The sequence below is a fragment of the Enhydra lutris genome, unplaced genomic scaffold, assembly GCF_002288905.1.
Source record: "Enhydra lutris kenyoni isolate GAN:26980312 unplaced genomic scaffold, ASM228890v2 scaffoldscaffold43, whole genome shotgun sequence".
In the NCBI taxonomy this organism is placed as follows: Eukaryota; Metazoa; Chordata; class Mammalia; order Carnivora; family Mustelidae; genus Enhydra; species Enhydra lutris.
Window position 1 is genome coordinate 12,815,269 of NW_019154127.1, and position 22,312 is coordinate 12,837,580.

Below are 22,312 nucleotides of genomic sequence, written 5' to 3' on the forward strand. Positions count from 1 at the left end.
GCCCGGCTGGACGGGTGGGAACCAAGTTCACCCCGCGACTGGAAGTGAAAGGCCTTCCGGGGTCAGCACGAGGCAGCCCTTTGCTCCCAAGAAATGCCACTGTCGCCCAAGGGGGCGAGGAGGGCATGGCTGGCTCTCACTACTGTTTTAATGCCAGTTAAGGCATGTTCAAAACTCAGCACAGGCCACACGCAGCAGGAAGGTTGGCTGCTATGTCCGGAGGCTTTCCTTCATGGAACCTTGTTTGACAGTCCCCCTGGCTCCAGGTGGAGGGCTGGCCCCTGTCGGAAAGACCCCCGAGACTCAGTCTTTCCTTCCCAGGGTCATGAATCAGTGGAGAAGACAGTGGTAGCTCCAGGCACAATATGAGCAGCAGCAACACTGGTCTCCCTAACAGGACAGCAGTGTGGCCCACGCCCCTACTGCGTACCAGGCCCCGGGCCAACAGATGAGCCGCGCCCCTACTGCGCGCCAGGCCCCGGGCAAACGGATTCTCTCAGCTTAGCCTGTGCTCCCAGGGAATCTCCAGGACGCGCTGAGTCAGTATTGTTGCCCCCATTCGGTCAGGGAGGACGCGGAGGCTCAGGGCAGCACACAATTGTTCAGGGCCCCACAGGGGATCCCAGACGTGTGCTGGGACCCAGGGCCCCCAGGGAGGTGCTCCCCACCCTGTTCCAGAGGTCAGGGGGTTCAGGGAAGCCGGCCCTGTGTAGGTGATCTTAATGGATCTTAAAAAAGAGGTGATCCAGGGAGGAGAGAGGAAGGGACACCCTTCTCAATGAAAGGAAGTGTAAACTCATGGGCGTGACAGCGAGATCTGGTGTCTCCTTGGGGTTGTGGATGGGGAGGGGCAGGGCAGATGGAAGATGCCAGGTGTGGCATCTGGGAGGACAGGAAAGGTCCCCACAGAGGCCATCAGGGGAAGTGACAGCAGCGGAGTGGCCCGCAGGGAAGCTGCAGGGGCCATGAGCAGGGGAAAGATGAGAGGGGCCAGGACCCCTGGTACGAGGCTGCTACATGGGCCACGAGAGAGGAAGCCCGAGGGCCAGGCTCCAGCCAGCTTCCCTTGGAGGCCGTCGCAGTCCAGGAGGCAGGGAAGAGGGAGGCCCGCTGAGGGCCTGGGGAAGCAGCACAACTCCACTCCACACCGTATAACCACGGCTCCCAGCACCGTGTTTGTAAACCAGACACAACCTCTCCTACAACCCCTTCTGAGAAAGCAGGAGAACACTGATTGCCGGCACTCACCGTGCGTCACCTGAATGCTTGCTTCTCCTTTCCCCAGTCTCACGGCAAAAGTAATAGTGTAGAATCAAAAAAAAAAAAAAAAATACTGTTCAGGACGCCTGGGTGGCTCAGTTGGTTAAGCGGCTGCCTTCGGCTCAGGTCATGATCCCAGCGTCCTGGGATCGAGTCCCACATCAGGCTCCTTGCTCGGCAGGGAGCCTGCTTCTCCCTCTGCCTCTGCCTGCCTCTCTGTCTGCCTGTGCTCGCTCTCGCTTCTCTATGACAAATAAATTTTTTTAAAAATCTAAAAAAAAAAAAATACTGTTCTGAGCAAGAAAATGCCTAGAATTCTCCCCCCACCCCTGTTTTGTATCCCCTCTCCAAACCGGCGCAGCCCTGTGCGGTTTTCACAGCGCAAGCCTGGTGGGCCAGCTCTGAGCAGGAGAGGCTGGTTCCGACCACGCTGGCATCCAGCTCCGGCCACACAGAGGGGCCACGGGCAGGAACGAGCGCTCCGCGTGTGAACGTGCCTATGTACTCCGTCGTGATCATCATTGCCGCGTCGGAATTTCCCCACCACGAAGGCGCCACATTAATTAGCTGGCACAGATCCTTGCAAATGTAGGTCATTTCTTTCTTTATTTAAAAAAAATTGCTTTATTATAAACGATACTTCTTCTCTAAGCTGAGAGGAGACCCCGCGTGCCTACGGGAAGACTGGGAGAGGCCTGACTGCGTCAACGGAAGCAACGTTATAAATACGCTGCGAGTGAAGTTGAAAGATGAACCACTGACCTGGCGCAAATGCTTGTAAGGTACATAGGGGGCCGTGAGCTGCCCTCCTCCTTTGCACAGAAGGAGCTGGAAAACATCAGCAATAAAAAACATTTGGGGACGCCTGGGTGGCTCGGTCAGTGAAGCGTCCGCCTTCAGGACAAGTTGGGATCGAGCCCCGCGCTGGGCTCCCCCCTCAGTGGGTCGTGGGCTAGAGACACCCTCTCTCCTCCCTCGGCCCTTCCCGCTTGTGCCTTCCCTCTCTCTTTCTTTCTCTCTCTCTCAAATAAATAAATAACCTTTAAAAACACACACACAAGATGTTGCTTCTCTTTTTCGATTGGAAAATATAAACAGAATTAGGGCCATCTTGTTTTGTTTGCTCGCTGACGGTGGGGGACAAACCTTGGTCTAACCATCCAGAGGGCAGCTCGGCAAACTAAGAAACGTGAGTGTGCGTGCACTTCCGCCTAGAAATCTTACTTCCGAGAACCAGGGCTACAGAATAACAGCACGAGTACCCACGAGGACAGCCGGCACACTGCTCACAACCGCACGATGCTGGGAGACCGCGACGCGCCCCCCACCCCGTGCAGGGAGCCGGTAACAGGGAAGACCGTGGGCGCACGGGGGACCACAGGGCGAGGATTCAGAACGGGGTGCATCGCCGTGTTCCGATCTGGGTGGGACTCTGCCTTTCCCACCGCAGCGTTGGAAATATTTACAACTGGTCTTAATTTTGTAGTTACCAAAGCCGTAAAAAGAAGCAAGTCCGCGTGGGTGTAAAGCAGATCGCGATGGCTCTGGCCGCGCACGGCTCTTCTCCCTCCGTGCCACAGCTGGGGGCAGACCTTTCCTCGAACTCTTGGTGCCTGTGGCAAACAGCTTCCCCAGGGGGTCAGAGCACCTTGTGGGGTGTCCCTTCATTATTCGGGTATGAAACGGGCTGATCCCTGAGAGGCAGCCGCAGAGCCGGCAGAGTGTGGGGCGTCCTGCCTGCAGCACTGATTTTACCCCCACCCCTGGGGCTCCAACCTCCCTTTATAAGACCCCCTCGGGACCATGTATACAGTTGGCTCTAACACCCTGTACTTGTTGCACACGTTCATGTTGTGCCCTCCGCCCCACCCCTGGTTGGGAAGAACAATTGTCATAGGGAGCAACTGGGTCTTTCTCAGAGCTGTCACTGAGAGCACCGGGTAGACGGAAGAGCGAGCAGGCGGAAGGATGCTCTGGGGACAGGACGGGTCAGCGGCAGGTGCAGGGAGCCCACACCGAGTGCCCGGCCCAGCCACTCCGGACACGCGTCTGCTTCTGCCGCTGGGTACGTCCTGGGCTTCTCCGCAGTGCCCTGATCTTCCTTCCAAAGCCCCGCCTCTGGCTGGAGGCCACCCACCCTGCAGAGCCCACGAGGGCCCTGTCCTCCTCCTCCAGTGGCTTTGCCCCTCCAGGAGCTCCTTCCCCTCTTCCCCCTTCCCTGTGAGGTTCAGGCAGGATCTCACGCGCGGAGGCCCCAGGCTCCCCGTGACCTCCTGGGGACTGCGTGAGCTCTGAATTCCCACAACCCTCTGGGGCCTCCTGCTCTGCCCAGGCTCCTCATCCTGCCCCCAGCCCCCAGCCCAGAGGCAGAGGCAGGCGTGTCTTTCATTTTCGTCCTGATTCTGGGAACTTTTGTGGGCCGCATTCCCGGCGGCCACGCCGGCGTCAGGAGTACAGGTCAAGGACACCACGGAGCGCCTGGGCTGATGTGGTGCAGGGAGGGGGAGAGCCAGCTCCTCAGATGGTACCCAGGGGCTGTCCAGGATGAAGGAGCCCGAGTTCAGACAGGACCACATGACCTGGGGGGAAGAAGAGCGAACGGCGGAAATAACGTGAACCTGAGCCACGGGCAGAGGAAAAATCTGAGAATCGGCCACGCAGAGCGCAGAATCTAGCCCCTTCACGCTGCTGTGGTCCAGCCCCCGGCTCTCTTGGCAAACGCTACTGCAGCAGTGTCCTCGTGGCTCTCCCTCCTACAGCCCTGCCACCCAACCGCGGGATGATGCTGTCAAAACACCAGCACGGGAGGAGGCCACGTCCCTCCTCCGCTCTGCTGCCGGGGGGCTAGCATCCAGGACAGTGACACTGGGTCACTCGCATGGTCCACGCAGGGGCCTACCCCCCCACCTCACTCCCACGGCAGGCCCCCTCCCTCCCCTCCCCCTCCTCCCTCCAGCTACACCAGCCCCCTGTGTGAGGGGCCTTGGCCTGCAGGTTCTTCACCATTTGCTAGAAGGTTCTTTCCTTCTGGGCTCCTGTGTGCACTGCCTGGTGGGCTCTTTCATACGTCAGCTCCCCGCACGCCACATTTGGGATCTCCTTCCCTGGTGACTTTTCTCCTTGGCACCCGTTATGAGCCGACACCCTAAACGCTACATTCACGTGTCCCATCTTGTCTGTCTCCCCCTGAAACGCCAGCTCCCCAGCCCCAGACTTGGGTGTGTTCTCTCCTGAGGCCCGGACACACAGTAAGGACCGTGCGGCCAAGGGCCAGAACCCCCGGCCCGCGCGGGAATGAGGCAAAGGCAGGTGCCCCGCTCTGGGGCGGCCGCCGAAGTCTCACCAACGGGATCTGCAGCCGCCCCCCGTCCATCACGCACTCATGGGAGTGATGACTCTTCCAAGTAAGGAGGCCGGTCCCCGGTGATCCCAGCCCCATGCGCTCCCCACTGGGGTGTGCAGCTCTACAGAGCAGCATGAGGACGCCAGTCCTGCCAGGGCGCCAGAAGGAGACGACTGGAGCGGGCCTGATCAGATGCCGATGAGACACGGGGAATAGGTAAGTCCTGGGCTAACGAGCCATCTGCTGGGTGGTGAGACTTCCACAGCAGCCCTACCCATCCGTCACTGGCTTAGGCCCAAACATCAGAACATTCGACAACATTAAACCCTAATCACTGCGCTTGCTCCAATTTTCTGGTGACACGTTATCACAGCTGTGAGTCAAGTGGCCGGCTATAACCACCCCAACGGAGGCTACCCCCACCTCGAAGGTCCCCATGTCACTTCTAAAGCAAGTCTCTTGGTGCCCAGGCTCTGACATGGTCCCTTCCCTGGGCTGGAGGGGAGGGCAAAGCCATCGTCGTTCTTTGAGAGCTGACTCCCGCTCCCAGAGCAGGCCGTAGACATGAGATGACACGCACTGGACTGTCCAAAGGCCGAGGAAGAACTCGCCCCGTAAAGATGAGGAGGCCCGTCTTCCCCAGGGCTCCAGGCTGGCCAGTGCTCCGGGTGGCCTGGAGGACTCTGGAGAGCCTGGGCACCGGGGAAGGCCGGACAGCCAGGGAAGGGAACGGGAATGACGACGGTTGGCGGTGGTCAGCCTGGCGGTGGTCAGCCTGGCTCGGGAGAGCCTGGAGGAAGGGAGGAGCCTGTGCGCACCAGGCACTCTCTCAATACGCAAAACCCAGACATTCAACAGATGGCAGGCAGTGGCTTGGAATTCACAGAGAATGGAACAATCAGCGCATTCTCTGGCTGCATGGACGCTCGCTTCCAAAAGCAACAGGCACTTGGAGCCACTCAGCACTTACCAGCCCTCCCCCCATCTGGTTCCCACTGGGAGATCCCAGAATCGGGAGCAGCCTGCACAGTGATCTACAGGTCACCGACGGCCTGAAATCCCTTCTTTTCCCTCCTGCTTTTCCCATACTCCCTGCAGCAATTAAGGAGGTTGGGGGAGGGTGGGCAGAGCAGCGCTGAACCCAGCGAGAGCTGATGGCTGGGTAATCCTCTCTCCTGCTCCATTAAGGACAGAAATAAAATTGCCATTTCAGCTCTGGGTGCAGCTGGAAAGAGGTTGTCATTCCCAGAATGTACAGAAAACTTAAGGGAAGGATGCACAGGAATGAGAAGCAACTTTTCCCATTTCCTAGTCAGATTAAAGGAGGATGGCAATCACGGCAGGGAGAGGCTGAGCCTCGGGGAGTTGCCTAATGCCCAGCGGTCCTGGATTTGGTTAATGACCCGCCTTAGCTCAGGCGCCCCAAACGCCACCCCCCCCTGCTTGATTAGCCCCCTGGGGCAAAGGAGTCACGCTGAGCAACTGTCCTTGTGGGAAGGTGACCAGCCCTGCAGCCAGACGGGGTCGCTCTGGGGATTTCTGGGCGGTTGGTGGGGAGGGGCGCTGACCAACTCTGTAGCCGGAGGGGTCCGTCGCTGCGGGCACCTGCCCAGAGGTCACTTGCGGATAGGCTTGACGCTTGGCCCCGTCCCCCAGCGCCGGAGCCAAACGGAAGAAGAGGGGGTGTGCCCTAGTGTGGGAAGGGAGGAAGGGGGAAGAGGGAAGGAAAGGAGAAGGGAGGGAAGAGGAGGGACAGGGAGGAAGAGGGAGGCGGGGGAGGGAGGGAGGGGGCGGGAGGGAAACCGGGGAGGAGGCGGAGGCGGAGGGAGGCGGGCGGGGGCCGCGCCGGGGGCGGAGCCGGCGGCCGCGCGCGCCAGAGGCGGCGGCGGGGCGCACCGGAGCGGCTTCGGGGCGCTGGTTGGCTGGTCTCCGCCGTCCCCGCGCCGCCGCCCCCTCCCGCCTCCCACGGCCCGCCCTCCCCGCGGCGGCTGGCGTCGGGAAAGTACAGTGAAAGTCCGAGCGCAGCCGCCGGGAGATGGGGTCCGGCTCCTCCAGCTACCGGCCCAAGGCCATCTACTTGGACATCGATGGGCGCATCCAGAAGGTAGCTCCTCCCCAGCCTCCGCACCGCGGCCGCCGGGCACCCCGCGTCCCCCCAGCCTGGCGCCCACGCCCTCCCCCCGAGCCCCCAGCCGCGCCGCGCTGGACCCCCGCCGTGCGATCCCGCTGGGCGGCCCCTCCCGGTGACGGCGGTGAGGAGGTGGTCGCCGGGGCAGGGCGGGGGGACCTGGCGGCGGCGGGCGGCCGGGGTGGGGGCCGTCGTCTCCGCGTCCGCGCGTCCTGGGTCGGGGCTGCAGCCTCTGACAACTTCGGCTGGGGGCGGGGGGCTCTGCGGAGCTGCTGTCCCCACGTGCCCCTCCCCCTCGTGGAAAGGGGCGACCCACAAGGGGGTATTTTTTCCACTTCATGGGCAGAGCTCTCTCTGTAACAAATCTCATCAGGCCGAGTTTGTGTGTCCAGAGGCTGGTGCATGAAGCCTTTCATTTCCTTCTGACCGACCCCACAGCGGGGCCCCGGGCTGCCCTGCGGGTCGGGGTCCCCCCCGCGGACACGGTGACCGAGGCACGGAGGGGGCCCGAGTCCGCCGTGCCGCCCCCACCCCTAGGCAGTGGCAGTACTTCCTGGCCAGCGGGGAGCAGGTGCGGGGGGGGGGGGGGCGGGGCTTGGGGAGCAGGGGCTGTGCCCCGCAGCACCCCTACCTCCACCGCCCGTGTACCCCCCTGGGCAGATGGTCAGCTCTGACGGCGGAGGGGGGCCCTCAAGGCTGCTCTGCCTCCTGGGTCCTGTCACAGACAGACTGAGGGACAGGCTGGCCCAGCCCTGGGCCCCTCTGCCCCTCTCTGGAGGCATGAAGCCCTCCAGATGTCCACTGTCCCTAACCAACTTGACTCTCATAGCGGGGGCCTCCCGCGCAGACCCCCTTTGTTCCCGGCCCCTCCCTTTCTGAGCCCCTGGCCTGAGTCCAGAGCGTCCTGGACCCAGGCTTCTGATTGGCAGAGAGGAACAATAAGAGAGCGGCTTGGAGGGGGGCATTTCGCGCCTCCTGTACCCCTCCCAGGAGAAAAGCCATGGTGCGGCATCTCTCCCCGCTCCCAAACTTCAGCTGGACATTTCAGGGAAGCTCCCACCTCTCCCCTTGCTCTTCTCAAGGACCCCCCACCCCTTGCCCGGAAGCCAGGGAGGGATCCCCCAGCCAGTCACGGAGGAGGCTTGGGGGGGGGGAGGCTCCAGAGATCTCTGGGGTGCCTCTGCCGGCTGATAGCCTTGCCAGAAGCCACCCTCACTCTCCCCATCCCCAGCTGCATCCCAGGAAGTGAGAATCCCCTTCCCCCACCATCACCCGGGTTAATAGAATCAGAGAGCGGGGAGCTGGAAACCTCTGAGAGGCCAGGCTGTCAAGCCTCTCCCTTCATCAGGGCTGGGTAGTTGGTCAGTGGCAGATGGAGGACCGGACCCCAGTCCCCGGACTTCCAGGACTCGGCACCTGTGACCGAACCAGAATTCAACATCCCCTCAAAGGCAGGAATGACCCTCGGTGCCATCCGTCCCGCGCAGTGTACACACGCGTGTACAAATGTGCCCACATGTGTGCACATGCGTGTTCACACACAACGCGTGCCTGAAATCGTGTGTGCACACGTACACGCACAGATACACACACGTGCACGAGCCACCCACACACAGGCACAGACCCGCCCCATGCCAGCACACACACGTGTGCAAAGGTGCACACACCCTCCTACCACACCAGAAGAGAATCTCCAAGATTGGCCTTTGTCCACCTTTTGAAAGAGGTGAGATGAGATGCCGCCACTGGGTCAGAAGTGACAGCTGCTTCCTGAGAACTTCCCCAAGGTCCTCCCCCCGCCCCCCAGAAGCTGGATTGGAAGTGGGTAAGGAGCGGAAGAGAGGCACCGCTGGTACAGGAGGAGAGCGCCGAGTCTGGCGAGCTCTGCCCTGACAGGCAGGCTGGGTTGTAGAAGGCGACACCCCGAGGTTGGTGTGACCTCCAGAAGAACAGCCCCGGATGCACACCTGCATTCAGGGGGGAGGCCGTGGCCTCGGGAGGGGCCGCATCTGCCGCCCAGTGCTGGCGTCCCCACTCTCTGTGCTCTCGAGCAAGTCCCCGGGCAGCTCTGGGCTGGCCCCGTCATCTGTAAAGGGGGACGGCGGTCGCTGCTTTATAGACTGTTCTGAGAAGGACACGAGACCGTATGACCAGAGTGTGTGGGGCACTGTGGGGACGGGGTGGGCATCATGCACAAGTCCCTCTCTCTGTCTGAGAGTGGCCTTTGCTGATAGAGACGGCAGGGTGGGGGGTGCAGGTAGGCTGTGGTCTTGAAGCCTCGCCCACGGCCACAACACCTGTTAGTGGCTCTTGACCTTGCTCTGTGCCCTCCTTCTTTGCTGTTGACACTGGTGGAGCCTCAGAGCTGGATTTTTCGCCCTGACTGGGAGCCAAGGCATCTGGGGTTTCCAGGCACGAGCTGGGAAAGGACAACGGTACATGGTGGGGACCACAGATGTCTCCACTGAGAACATTCGCAGCATCGTTTTCTGTCGCCTGTCGCCACGCTTTCTTTCCTTAAGGTCCTGGGCACTGGATTTGGTCCTGCTCTGTCTCCCTTTTATCCTTCCGAGTGCTTCTCCCAGGAAGGTCATAGACACAGACCCCTGTGGCTTCCGAGGGGCGGGCAGGCGCCCTGGGGCGGGGGAGGGGCTGAGCCCCTGCTTTGTCTCCCCTGCGCTCTGCCCCTCCAGTGACCCTGCTCTTGGGTACCCCACGCTCCCCCCGTGAGGGCACAGGTGTGGGGGACAGTGACTGCTGCGGGTGTCATGCGCTCTAGCCAAGCTTGGGGGAACAGTCCCGCGTCATCCAAAGGGAGGCCGCCAGCCCGGTCTGAGGACGTGCTTGGGGTGATGACATGGGAGGCGTCCGGGGCCTTGGAGAAGCCACTGCAGCCGCCGGATAGTGAGTTCGGTGCTTTCAGACGTGAAGAAGACTCGAGACAACTCGCCAGCCAGCCCAGGCTGACGCAGTGCGGGACGGGCAGTGGGGTTTGGGGGATCGATCTCCCGCCTGCGGGCTTCCCTTCAGCGGCTTACAGAGGGGGCCGGAGGGCAGAGGAGGCTTACCGTCCAAGTCTGCGCCCCCGGGTCCCCACAAAGCAGCAGAGAGCTGTGCGGCTGCCCCCGTGGCCTGGGCGAGGTCCCCAGTCTCTGTGTAAGGTGGGGATGCCCTCAGTGCTTCCTGTCATAGAATCGGCTGGACAAGACCGTCACTGAGCCCGCTCTCCAGACGAGCTGTCGAACAGCCACCATGTGCGGGGGGCTGGGTCCCGTGTGAATGCGACACCCACGACTCTGTTCCACAGAGCGACAGGCTCACAGATAGTAAACCACAGCCGTGGCAGGGCGTCCGGTGACGGACAGAAGGACACGGCAGGCCCCGCTGGTGGGGCAGGGCCGTGATGCCAGAAGTGGGGGGCTTGAGGAATAGGCTCCCTTCCTTGGTGAAGACTGACTTGGGGGGGGGCCGGGGTGGGGGGAGGGCAGCCTCGGGGTGACCCAGGTTGGGAACTGCTACGTGGCCAAGGGGACAGCCTCACTCACCCCCATACACCTGTCCCCTTCATGCTTCCTCCCCCGCTCCTGTTGGAGGAGGGAATGGGAGCCAGGGGCCCCAAAGCTGGATAGCCGGGGACCCCCGCTCCAGAAGGCTCTTCTCTAGAAGCTGCTGCTTCTCCTCTTTGCCCAGAAGGTTTGCTTTTTTCTGTCCTCCGATGGCCCTGGCCTCAGTACCTGTCCTTTCTCCTGCTCACCCACGGTACCTCCAGAAAGAGGATGCACTCAGCTGGGATGTCCTGGGGAGGCCAGGGCCATGCCCTTGGCCTTGGAGAGGTGGAGGGGCCCTGCCTGCTAGCACGTCCAGGTGTGAGTTTGAAGCCTTACCAGTGAAGAAGAGGGAGGGGTTTCATGTGACCTTGGGCCTGGCTTTGGGCTGGGGCCGTGGAGAAGCCGCATCTGGGTGAGGACAGTCTCCCAGGGAGCCGGTGTCCACGCCGCCTGGGCCCGCTGGGCCGGGATTCCAGGTGGTAGGCCCCGGTTCCTCCCCAGGCTCCTACAGGGCTCAGACCACGGTTTTCCTCTGTGGCCGGGCCCTCCCCTGCCCCCACCCTTGGAGCTCAGGCCTCTGCAGCCCAGCCAGCCGCCTCCCTCCCTCCCACCTGCCTCCCTCTGTCCCCTCTGGCTCCAGCCCTGAGCCCTCCCAGGGACTTCAGGCTCCTCTGCCTTAATTGCTTGCCTTGGCGCAGACATGAGCTGCCCACTCTTCTTCGGGTCAGTCCTGTTTTCTGTTTTTGAAAGAAGGGGTACAGCTGCCCCTGTCTTGTTCCTTGGTGGTCGGCACGGCAGGACCTTGAGTCCCCCCCGAATCATGGGCACCTTTCCCCTTCCTGGAAAATATGTCTGTCCTGCCACCTGGCAAAGCCCAGTGACAATTTCCTTTCACTTTAAGATGTGTGCACCTGCTCCGTCCACGCTCCGAGCCAGCAGAGCTCTCCAGCCAGGGTGGGGGGGTGGTTTCCCTGGGCTTGCACAGGGCTGATCTGCTGACCAGGCAGACTCATGGTGAGTGCTCTGGGCTCAGGTGCTTCTGTTAACCCCGAGTCCCTGCCGGGTAACGGGGACTCCCCTCGGCCATCCCCAGCTGTTCCAGCACCTTCTGTGTATCTTCCTTTAAATGTTGATAGCCTGAGATATTCACGTGGGGACTAAAATGGTGACAGAGGCTAATGGCAAGGCAGGGAAGTTTGGAGAGGGGGGTCATCCGACACCGTCTTGGTTTCCAGCGTAAAACCAGAGGTGGTCTGTCGGGAGACCCAGAAGGCATTCTGCCTCCAGGCCTGCTCCCCTGCCCCTGAGCTCACGATGGCTCACAATGGCTCACGATGGCTCATGACGACCCATCCGTCTGTCTCCTGCTGGGTCAGAGCTGGGAGGCGAGGCTCAATAGGAACTCCACGTGTTCAGCCTCTTACTCAACAAGCAGGTCAGCCCCACGGCCTGCGGTGCCCACAGGTGTTGTACAAACAGAAACCCTTGGAAACGCAGCCTCTCCGAACTCTACCCAGCCCCGGGCGCTGAGAAGTCAGGGGGTGCTGGCCTCCCTCCTTCCCATGTGCCGTGGCCTGGAAGCTCGTTCCCAACATTTGGAGGCCCCAGCAGGGGCGTGGCTGAACCCCACTGATGTCATCAGGATTGACAGATGATGACGCGGAGGTCTCGCAGACTGCATGTAGCTCCTCTGTCTTGGAGGGGTGGCCACCGGGGTGGGGAGGGACAGACAGCCCCGCAGGTCCAGCTCTGTCCCTTGACAGCTTGGAGGCCCAAGGGAAGTCATTTTGTCCTCGGTAAAGTGGGGATGGCAGTGACGCCCCCATCGGGTGACCACAGACGGCGCTGAGTAATGTGTAAAGTGCCCAGGGTGAGCGGGCGACGTGGGGGGCTGGGTCAGCACGTTTTGCATGTAGGCCTTGCTCCCTGCCTCCCCTGGGACCCTGTGGTGGGAGCTGAGGCAGCCCGTCCTGTCCCTGGTTCCCAACCTGCAAGCCCACTGCCAGCCGGAACTAAGGCCCCAGGCCCCCAGGTCCCACTGTCCGGGACCCTTCGTCTCCAACTTGGCAGAGGCTGCTGGAAACAGAACCCCGGGAGTCCTGAACTGGGAGGACCAGCTGTCCCCCAGGGCTGCTGGGGGTACGGGCTGCCTGGCCTCAGACACGGGCAGAGTGCAGCTGTGGTCGTCAGGGAAGAGAAGCAAGAGAAGGCGAAGGGCGTAGTGTCCCCGTCACACCGCTGATGGGAGCCGACAGCGGATGAAAGAGGAAACGCCCTCGGCAGAGCGTGACGGCAGAGCCAGCCACCTCCCGGGAGCCCAGGACACGACCCCGCGGTCAGACAGCGGGACTGGGCGCACAGGGTGCCTTGGCCCCGGAGGCTGGCCCCGTATCCCTGTCCCAGCTCTGCTGCCCCCGAGGCCCCTCCCACAGCAGAAGCCACAAGGCTGAGCCATCCACACCCAGTCCCCTGCTTCCAGGTCACGGATGGCCCAGTGGGGGTGCCCCTGGGAACTGGAGGGGGTCTTGCCCTCGAAGGGATAAGAGGGCACCCGGAGGACACAAAGGGACCCCCAGGCAGGCACCTGGGCAAGACACCAGCAGGACACCAGCAGCTCACCAGCAGGTCCAGCCCCAGGGAGGGACGCCCCCCTGCATCTTGGCTTCCTGCTCAGCCGCACGGGCGATGAGATGGGAGCTGGCCACTGAGCTGTCACGACCTGGCCCGGCATTGCCCCTGTCCCTGGAAGCACGTGCCCCAGCCTGGGGAGACGGCCTGACGCGCGCCGCCCGGCTTCGGACGGGTGAGATGGATCCACCGGCCCTCGCTCAGCTCGCGGGGCTGTCTCCTCCCCGTTTGGATGCTGAGTGTCTGCATTTCCAGGTTCTGACTCAGGAAAACATCCCCTTTGGTGCACGAAGACCCAGCCGCAGGAGCGTGCAAAGCACATGCATGTCTCCCTGGCGTGTGTGGTGCACGGGCCGGCCGTGGGTCCGGTATGAGCGGCACTCAGCTCTCGGCTCGTTCACTACAACAGTCTCCCCCGTCGCCTCGACCGCCTCCAGCCCAGTCCACGCGTCCCCCACCTCCACCACGGCTCACGTCTGCTCCCCGGATCCCTGAGCCGAACCGCGCTGGGAGCCCCGGCCCAACAGGCACTCACAGCCCCACTGAAGAGCGGCCGGAGATTACTATAGAGCCCGAACGTCTGTGCCCGTTGGATTTAGACGATGCCCGTGTGACTGTTTTTTTTAATCATAACAAAATACACGTAAACGTTGTCGCCTTAACCGTTTCCGGGTTCCGTGGCGCTGAGCGACCTCCTCGTGCAGCCACCCACCGTGCGTCCTGAGTCCGTCTTCTCGGAGTGAAACTCTGTCCCCAGTCACCGCGAGCTCCCCTGGCCCCTCCCCAGCGGCGGGTGCCCACCAGCTCCTCTCTGTCCCTGTGGGTCCCTCCCGTGAGTGGGTCCCACGGCGTTTGTCCTGCGGCTGGCTTATTTCACTGGGCGGGGTGTCCTCAAGCTTCGTCCACGTCGTGGCATGGGTGGCCTCCTTTTTGAGCCTGAATCCTGCTCCGTCATGTGTCTTCTCCACGGTCTGTTTATCCGTCCACCCTCCACGAACCCCCTCATCGTCCGGAAATCTCAGTCGTTCCCCATCGTGTTTCCTCGGCTGGCAAAGCCTGGGTCTAGGCATCGGGTACATTCCTGTGTTTTCTGAACAGCCCTCCTCTCCCTCAAGCCCTCCGCGGTTTCCTGGTCGCGGCTGCGTGAATCCGAGGACTCGGGTGTGGTGTGGTCTGGGAAGTGGGACACGTCCGGGCGGGACAGCGAACTGCTCAGGGAAGGCGGCTGCCCACAGCTGCAGGGACCTCGCGGGCGCGAAGCCGCAGCGGGACATCACGGTCAAGAGCGCGGATTCTGGGGCAAGCGCGTCTGCTTTTGAAGCTGGTCTCGTGCAGGCAAGTTCCTTACGCACCTCAGTGACTGCCTGTGACGTGGGGTGATGGGAGCGCCTCCCCAATGCGGTCATCTCGCGACATGCGTAAATGTGCCAATGTGGAAACAGGGCCGGTACGTGGTGAGAGCTGCATAAAGTCCTTGGTATCTTTATCTTTTTGTTCATAATTATTTATTTGCGTCGTGGCTACAAGGCAGTCAGAGCTCTGTGTCTTGTTGGGAGAGCCTGACGGAGACCCCCAGCTTGGCGCTCCGGGTGGGCAAGTGGCCCCGGGGCGGCCAGCCGTCGGTCCGGCACCGGCCCCGTGTCGAGGCACTCTCTGGGACACGCAGGGCCAGCCCAGCCCCCGGTGCTCCCCGCTCTGTGATACCACACTCCCCCCGGGGTAGCCCCGGGTCCTCCCTCCTTCCCACGGATGCCATTCGTTTCTCCTCCGTTCCAGAGCTGGAGCCCTGGGGACCGCAGGGAGGAGGGCCGGCGGTGGGGCGTGGGCGAACCGGGACCACCAGCCCCTCCTGTGCACCCGCACTCGGTGCACGAGGGCCCGGCTGCAGACTCATTTGTTTTGCTAGAGAGGGTGGTTGTGATGCCCATAGCTCCTAGCGGTGATTTTGCTGTTGGAGGGAGATGTACAGTGGAGTGTGTGGCGAGCCGCTGTCCGTGGCGGCTCTGGGGGGCTCGTTGCCACACTTGCCACTGGAATTCTGACCGCACCCCCCGCAAAGGCCCTTGGCCCCCGGGGTGCAGCCTGGGGGAGCTGCTCAGCCCTGGGGGAGACGGAGGGCTGAGTGCTTTGGGGAAACAAAGTCAGAGGCCTCCCGTGGAATGGCAGGAGTTGGCACAGACTCTCTCCGTTGAGCCCCATGGAGGCCGCCCTGCACCAGCAAAGGGAGGGGCCGGGCTGCGTCGTGAGGGCTGGTTGCACACGGGCTGATATGTTTTGCAAGCGGTTCCTGGAGCCCGGTGATCCAGCCTCTTTATCCTTATAGCTTCTGCCTTAGGGAATGCTTTTAAAAAACTTGTATAGCTTTGCAAATAACAGAGAAAGAGGCCCCACAGCTGACATTATCATCTAGAGAACTTCAATGATGTTGGATTTGCATTTGCAAGAGCAGGAGCCCGGGGCTTGCGTGGGGAAGGGCTGACCATGGACCCGCCGCGAGGTGTGGCCGCCGGCCAGGCTGGAGCAGCCGTTTCCGGGGCGCGTGGGGAGCAGCCCGCGGACCGATTTCGCTCAGAGCTGTGCTCTGTAAACGTCATGCAGGAAAAGTGGAGACGTGAGCTGTGGTTGAAGGGGCACACGTCCTCTGAGACCGCTCGCTGGGGCCTCCGAAGGCTGCCCCTTCCGGCCGGCCCAATCACAGAGCATCTGGAGCTCAGGGCAGACACCAGAGGGGCTGGGAAGCGCGACCCCAGCCCTGGCCAATGAGGCCTGGCCTGTTGGGACCCCCTAAGACTTCAGACTCCCTCGGGGCCGCCCAGATGCGCGGCCGTGTATCCGATCCCATTTTGTGGGTGTCATTTGGAAGGCTGTGTCCCAGATAGCGGAGGTGGGGGACGGCATCTGTGCCCCAGTGGCAAAGCCGGCCTGGAGGGGCCCAAGGAGCCGGGGTCCAGAGGGGATCCCAGAGCACAGCAGTGCTTGGGGAAGTGGAGGAGCCGCGAATTTCCCCCACAGGTATTTCTGGAAGCCGGGCTGGGTGGCGCTGGGCGGAGCAGGTGAGGAAATGGGTGCCAGCCTCGGGGAGCCGCGTAGAAACGGGCGGGTGGCGTCTGGACGTCGGCGGGGTGCACAGCCTTGCAGGAGGAGGCGCTGAGAATGACGGGTCCCTCCAGGGGTGGGGGACCCTGGGTCTCCTGGTGCTGCGCGGGCCTCCCAGAGCACTCCACTCCCCCTGCCCCCACCCCGGCCCCTGCCTCCCACCCGCCCGGGGCTGGGTCTCTGATTCGGCCTCAGCCTCTGCAGTGAGCTCTCAGCTCGTCCTCCCAAGGGACAGAGCAGGCGGCCGGAGAGGCCACTCTACAGCGGAGGAGGGTCCGGGCCCCAGAGGGGCCCCTCAAGGTGCCTCCTGCCCCCACCTGCCCCTCCTAAGGGGTCCAGGCTCGGCTTCTGGAGGAAAGAGCCAGGGCCTGGCGGCTTTCCGCCCACCACTGTGAGCCCCAGGCATCGAACTAAAGAGCGAGCCCGCACGCAGGTCTGGGCACGGCGTGGCTGGGGAGACATGACCCCAAGCTGAGGTTACATCCCAGTGACACATCACCGCCGAAGTCCAACGGCCTCGAGCAGAGCCCTGACCTTTGGAGGGACTGCGGCAGCCCCGCAGGAGGCCCGAGAGGCTTCAGCATGGCAGGTGGAGGCCAGCCCCTGAGGGACACGGTGCAGCGTGGGGAGGCCACAGGGAGGCCACAGCAGCCGCTGACTTGGCCTCCAGGCTCCCTCGCCCACACTCAGACACTTCTGTTCTGTTTTTCTAACGAAACTTCAGGTCAGTAGAAAGGAAAGGAATAAGAGGAGGCCCGGGAGGCAGAAGGACAGACTTCTCTGCTCCCTGCGGCCCTGAACTGCCCACTTTCTCCCATGTCTCTCGGATTTCCGTGTCCTCGGCCGCGGCTCGCCAGGTGGCTCTGTGAGGACCGCAGCCCCGCTGCCCACGCTGTCCCACGCTCTGCCACCGCCGTGTCTGTCCCCAGCCTGTGACTGCTGCAGGATGAGGTGTCCCCGTCCCGGCCCCAAAACTTCTGGGGCTATCGCAGTCCTTTCAAAGGGCATCTAAGGTTACTGTACTGGGATGTGTCATGAGAGAGAACTTTGGATAAAAGCATGGCCCTCCCTCTGCTCGCCTTGCTCATGCACTTGGCACAAAGTGGCCGTGGAAAGTGAGCAGTGCGGGGGGAGTGTGAATGGCCGCGGGTAACAGGAGGGAGTGGGGTTCGCTTCCCAGGCCTGCCGTGGGGAGGCGGGGAAGGACATGGGAGCGTCACAGCTCGTCCTGGGCGTGCTCGGCTCACGGTGTGGATCCGGGTTTCGTGCACGTGCAGACCCAGCGTGGGCCTCGAGATGGTTGGGTGGTGAACGATTTCCAAGATTACTTGAAGATGCTCGGATGAGGGGATAGTGCTGACGCGTGGTTGCCTCGGGAGAGAAGTCGCAGTCCCCCGTGTAATCCCTGGAAAGGAGGCTCGAGCGGGAAGATGCTCCAGCCTCCCCCCAAAGCCTGGATGGCTTCTCCTGGAAGGACCTCAAGGCCTCAGTTGCCTGGAATCCTCAGAGTCCGACCCTTAACCCAACCTCAGGGCCAGCACCTGCCCTTCAGCCAAGGCCTCTGCGGCCACCCGTTGGCCTGCCCCAAGGACCCACGGGAAGGACCAACTCCCACCCCAGCCCTGCCTCAGCTGCACACTGGGACTCCCCGGTGTCCTTCCTGCCAGGAAAGAGGATGGGAGCCGTGGTGCTCACTTTCCAAGGTGCCGGAGCTCGGGGTCTCCGCTGAGGAGGGTTTTCCTGCCTCCCAGGCTAGGTCTCCCCCAGGTTTGTCACCCGCTGTCACGCCCTTGGCCTTGCCCGTCACAGCGGAGGGTTACATACTGGGGTCTCCTGTGGGCGGTCCTCCCCAGCACCCCTCCTCTCCACCGCCCTCCCCCCGCGCATGAAGAAGCCTGGACCCCGGGACAGGCCTCACTGGCCCACACTCAGCCCCTGATAAAGGAGAGACCTTGGGGGGAGGGGCGCAGGTTAGGGGGGAGAGCCACATGGGGGCCCAGCGCAGGGGGAAATGCAAGGGTCATACATGGAGAGCCGCCTCCGATTTGAGCGGGAACTCAAGAAGTAGACCGAGCCGAAACCAGAGACCCCTCCGGAAATGTCCTCGCTGGAAGCAGTCCTCGGAAGGGAGTGCCACGTCTGCACACATCTTACCCTTTCTGCGGTCCCCTCCTTGCATTTTCAGTCCCCTGCGATCCATCCTCTGTAACCAGGGAGAGTGACCTCAGACGGCAGAAGCAGAAAAACAACGGAGCGATGCAGAAGAGCGACAGGATTGGCCATGACAAGCGGGTTCCCTGTGGGGGAGGCCTCGGACCCTCGCAGACACAGGCGCGGGCACACGGGCCCCAAGACGCCGCTGAGCCGGGGCAGTCCGGGGCCTGAGCTGGAGGGCTGTTTGCACAGTCTCCGTAGCTGTGTCCCGGGTCGTGCTAATGAGCGTGGCCAGCCGGGACGGGAACTCCCCTGCGAGGCCACACTGTTCTTCCCCAGCCTCCCCGCCCCCTGCTCCAACCCAAGGCCACATCTGCTCTCATGGGGGGGACAAGGGGATGGACCTCCCGTCCATGATCCATCCCCCAGCCTCTCCCGTTGTGTGCTCCCGGTCGTAAATGCGCTCCGTGCCTCACGCAAGTTCAAGGATTCCCGTCCCTGCGAAGAGCCCAGCCTGAGCGCAGAGGCCAGGGCTGCGTCCCGTCCCCGGGCTGCCGCGGCACATTTCCGCTCTCCCCACGACTGCAAACGGCACCGACTTATGCTCTCGAAGCCCTGGAGGCCAGAGTCCAGGATCCACTCCGCTGCACTGAAGTCAAGTGATTGGCAGAGCCTCGCTGCCCTGGGGGCTCCTGGGGGGAGCCATTCCTCGCTCTCCTGCTCCTGGGTCCGTCTGCACACTTTGGCTTGTGGCCACACTGCTCAGGTGCCTTCGGAACCGTCTTCACATCTCTCTCTGCCGCCATACGATTCTGTGACTTCATTAAGGCGCGCCCCGCTGTGACCGGGGCTCATCTCATCCCAGGATCCTTCATCTCATCATGTCTGCAGAGACGTGGCCCCGTAAGGCGGAGAATGGTGTCATCCTGCGGGCTCCTGGCCTCAGACCGTGCTGCACGTCCTGTCCCCAAGCCTCCTCCCGGACTGGCCAGCAGGATCGTGGGGTCTGGAGTGGGGGCGAGGCACAGTGAGGGGGCGGCCGCTTCCCTTCACCGGCAGCCCAGTGCACCTTGCTCTGCGGCCTTCCATCCCTGCAGGACGGGTCACTTCCGCCTTCGTTCGTGTGCACGCTGCCGCCACCGCGTCCCCTGCCTGCTGGCCGGCCACACACCACAAGCAGGGTCTCACCTGTCTCTCTACTCCCATGCCAGACCTCGCTGTTCGTCCGGATGGAGTGAGCTCCCGCCGTGCTGAGCGGCTATGCCTCCCAGACGCTTTGGCCTCGTAGACGTTTGCCGAGGCCCTCCCATGTGCGGGAGCAGAGGGACGAAGCCGTAACTTGCTCGCCCCCCAACACCCTGCCCCGCCATCACCTCGTTGGCCTGGGATGGGCAGCGGGGTTCGCGTCTGGCCCCGCTCCACGCCAGTCGTGTGACCCGACGCTCAGATTCTAGATCTGTGACACGGGGTTAGCGCCAGCCCAGCAGACCTCTGGCCGGTGCCCACAACATCCCAGATGCCGCTTTAAGGATTTTACGGGGGCGACCAGTGCCTGCCACATGTTGCAGGCATGGAGAGTGTGCAGTAAAGATTTTGCCCAAAGCCCCGGGGTGCGTGCGAGGCTGAGCTGCCGGTGGACCCAGGAAGGCTGGCTTCGGGCTCTGTCCCCACAGGGCAGACTTCAGGGAAAGGTGTACCACGTGATGGACAGTCTCTGCAGCCTCCCGGGCTCAATGCAGAGACGGCCCCACGGGGGCTCACGGCGCCTCAATGCAGATGGGGCTGGCATTACCCCCACTCAGAGGAGGGAAGGGCTCTGCCAGGGTGGAGAGAACGATATTTGGGCCCCCCCTTGTGTTTGCCCCAAACTGAGTCTCCCACAGTTCCTGGAGGCTTTGTATGCTCCTTCGGGGTCCTGGGTATCGTCCCGCCCAGTGGCCTCCGCCATCCCACGCGGGTTGGTCACCCCGAGCCCTCAGTTCCTCTGTGCTCCCTTGCCGACTATCCCCCCGATGCCAGACACTCACACAAGCCCTTCCTCTCCGTCACCGTCACCGCCATTCACTCGCTGTGTGGCTTTGGAAACGTTCCTGAAACTCTCTGAGCCTTGGTATCTACCGAATGGGAAGAATGACACCCACATCCGAGGCAGGCTTTAAGGATCGAAGGTTTTATGCCCAATAATAGCAAAGAAAAGAAAGGGGACCGTCTCCCCCTGCCTCCACACTCTCTCTCTCTCTCTCTCTCTCTCTCACACGCACACACGCACGCACACGTGTTTTCAAGTCAGGATCCACGCCAGGCTGGGCGCTGCCTCTGTCCACTGTCTCCATAAGTCTCTTTCCGTCCACGTGTTTGGTCCATCCCTGCCCTTGATCTGGTGAAGAATTCATCCTTCAGGCACCGCCCTGAGACGCAGATACAGATGTGTACCATACAGAGATAGAGATGTGGGTGGAGATGGAGGTGGGACACCTGAGGAGGGGTAAGGGAGATGGTTGTTGACTTCCTCTCCGTGCGACAATCACACTGTGATTCTTGAACCACGAGATGTTGGGATGTTAGGGATCCACTCGGAGATGTGCACAGATGACGCAGAATGTTGTCTCCACTGAGCTCATGACCGCCTCAGCAGGGAGGGAAGCCGGGGTGCGGACCCGCCGGCTAGGTTGGTGTGGACGGCCGGGCTGGCAGGTGGGGGGCAGGGCTGCTGCGGGCACTCGAGCGTCTCCCGCGCACAACAGGACTTCTCTTCTTAAAGATTTTATTTATTGATTTGAGAGAGAGAGCGTGCGCGCAGGCATGCGAGGAGGAGGGGCAGAGGGAGAGAAAGAATCCTCAAACAGCGTCCATGCCCATCACGGAGCTCGACACGGGGCTCGATCTCACGACCTTGAGATTGTGACCTGAGCCGGAATCATGAGTCTGGGGCTTCACTGGTGGAGCCCGCCGGGTGCCCCCGGGGCTTCTCTTTAGAAGAATGTGTGCAGTGAGTCTGCCTGTAGTAAGAAATGGTGGCTTCTGCTATTATTTCATGTTCTTTTCAAACACACTGACCAGAAAGATACCTCCTGACTTGGAAAGGGAAATGATGCCTAATGCAGTGTTTATTTGAGCGATCGCCTGCCTGGCGGTTAACTGTAGCGTTCTGACTGTGGGGTTATCCTTACCTGCTCTAGACAGGAGCAGCACAGCGTGAATGATACGTTCAGGCGTACGTGTCTGTGAAATTCAGAATTAGAGGAGAACTGCGGACACACTGCCGACATGCATAGGAGGAGAGCGACGAGGCCAGCCTACGATCTTGGCCTTAGTTAAGTCACGCATTTATTTCCAGAGTGTTTAAAAACATTAAAGTTGGGATTTTGGTCTTGGTCTCTGCTTAGCCTGTCTTCTGTATTAAACTTGTAATTCTTGGGCACTGATAAGCCAAAGGGAATTTGCCTTTAACTCCCCCAAAGACAGAAAAGTGGCGAATCTGCAGATGGGTTTACATTGGCTATTCTCTGGGCCAGGTTGAGTTCTAACTCCTGGAGCTGGAACGTGGGATCCAGGAGCCAGAGTGAAAATTCTCTAGTTTGCTTCCAGGGCAAAGTCTTACACGAGCTTATAGAAGTGTAGGTAAGACCTTAGTAGATTACAGACGCTACAGAAGACAATCACGGCTTGGTCAACAAAAGATAAGGAATTTGAACTGATTTATTTTTCCTCGGGGAGAGGAGCCTAAGTCAATATCCGCTCCAAGTACGCCGTCAGAAATATCGGCAATCGGAAAACAAAGCAAACAGAGAATGCATACGTCATCATGGGCAAGGGACCTACCTCCCACACAGACATCCTACAGCTCTCCTGGTGGCACAGCCTCTGTCTCTGGCCTTAGAGCCAGTTGTGGGGGGGGGTCTGAGTTTGCATGTGGGTCTACACCGGCCAGGCCGGCTTCTTCACTCTCTGCGACAGGGCTGATGGCGACACCAAGCTTATGAGGTTCTTATGAGGACCCAGGGTCACGGGGCTCGTAGGGCATTTGGCTCAGGTTCTGGCCCAAGCATAGGCTCAGTCCTGTTAGGCAGCGGTGATGGGGGATGTGGTGGTGGTGTGGCGATGCTGGTGATGGCGGAGATGGTGCTGGTGGTGGAGGAGGTCCTGGTGGAGGTC

General features: G+C 61.7%; 1 protein-coding gene across 1 annotated transcript in view; it reads left to right on the forward strand.

Moving 5' to 3' along the window:
* Positions 1-6,638: 6,638 nt before the first annotated feature.
* LOC111155736 (phosphodiesterase 9A) overlaps positions 6,639-22,312 on the forward strand; it is an 82,059-nt gene continuing 66,385 nt past the window's right edge. The window contains exon 1 of the mRNA XM_022516103.1: positions 6,639-6,707. Coding sequence (XP_022371811.1) covers positions 6,639-6,707 — 69 coding nt within the window. The remainder of the gene's footprint in view (positions 6,708-22,312) is intronic.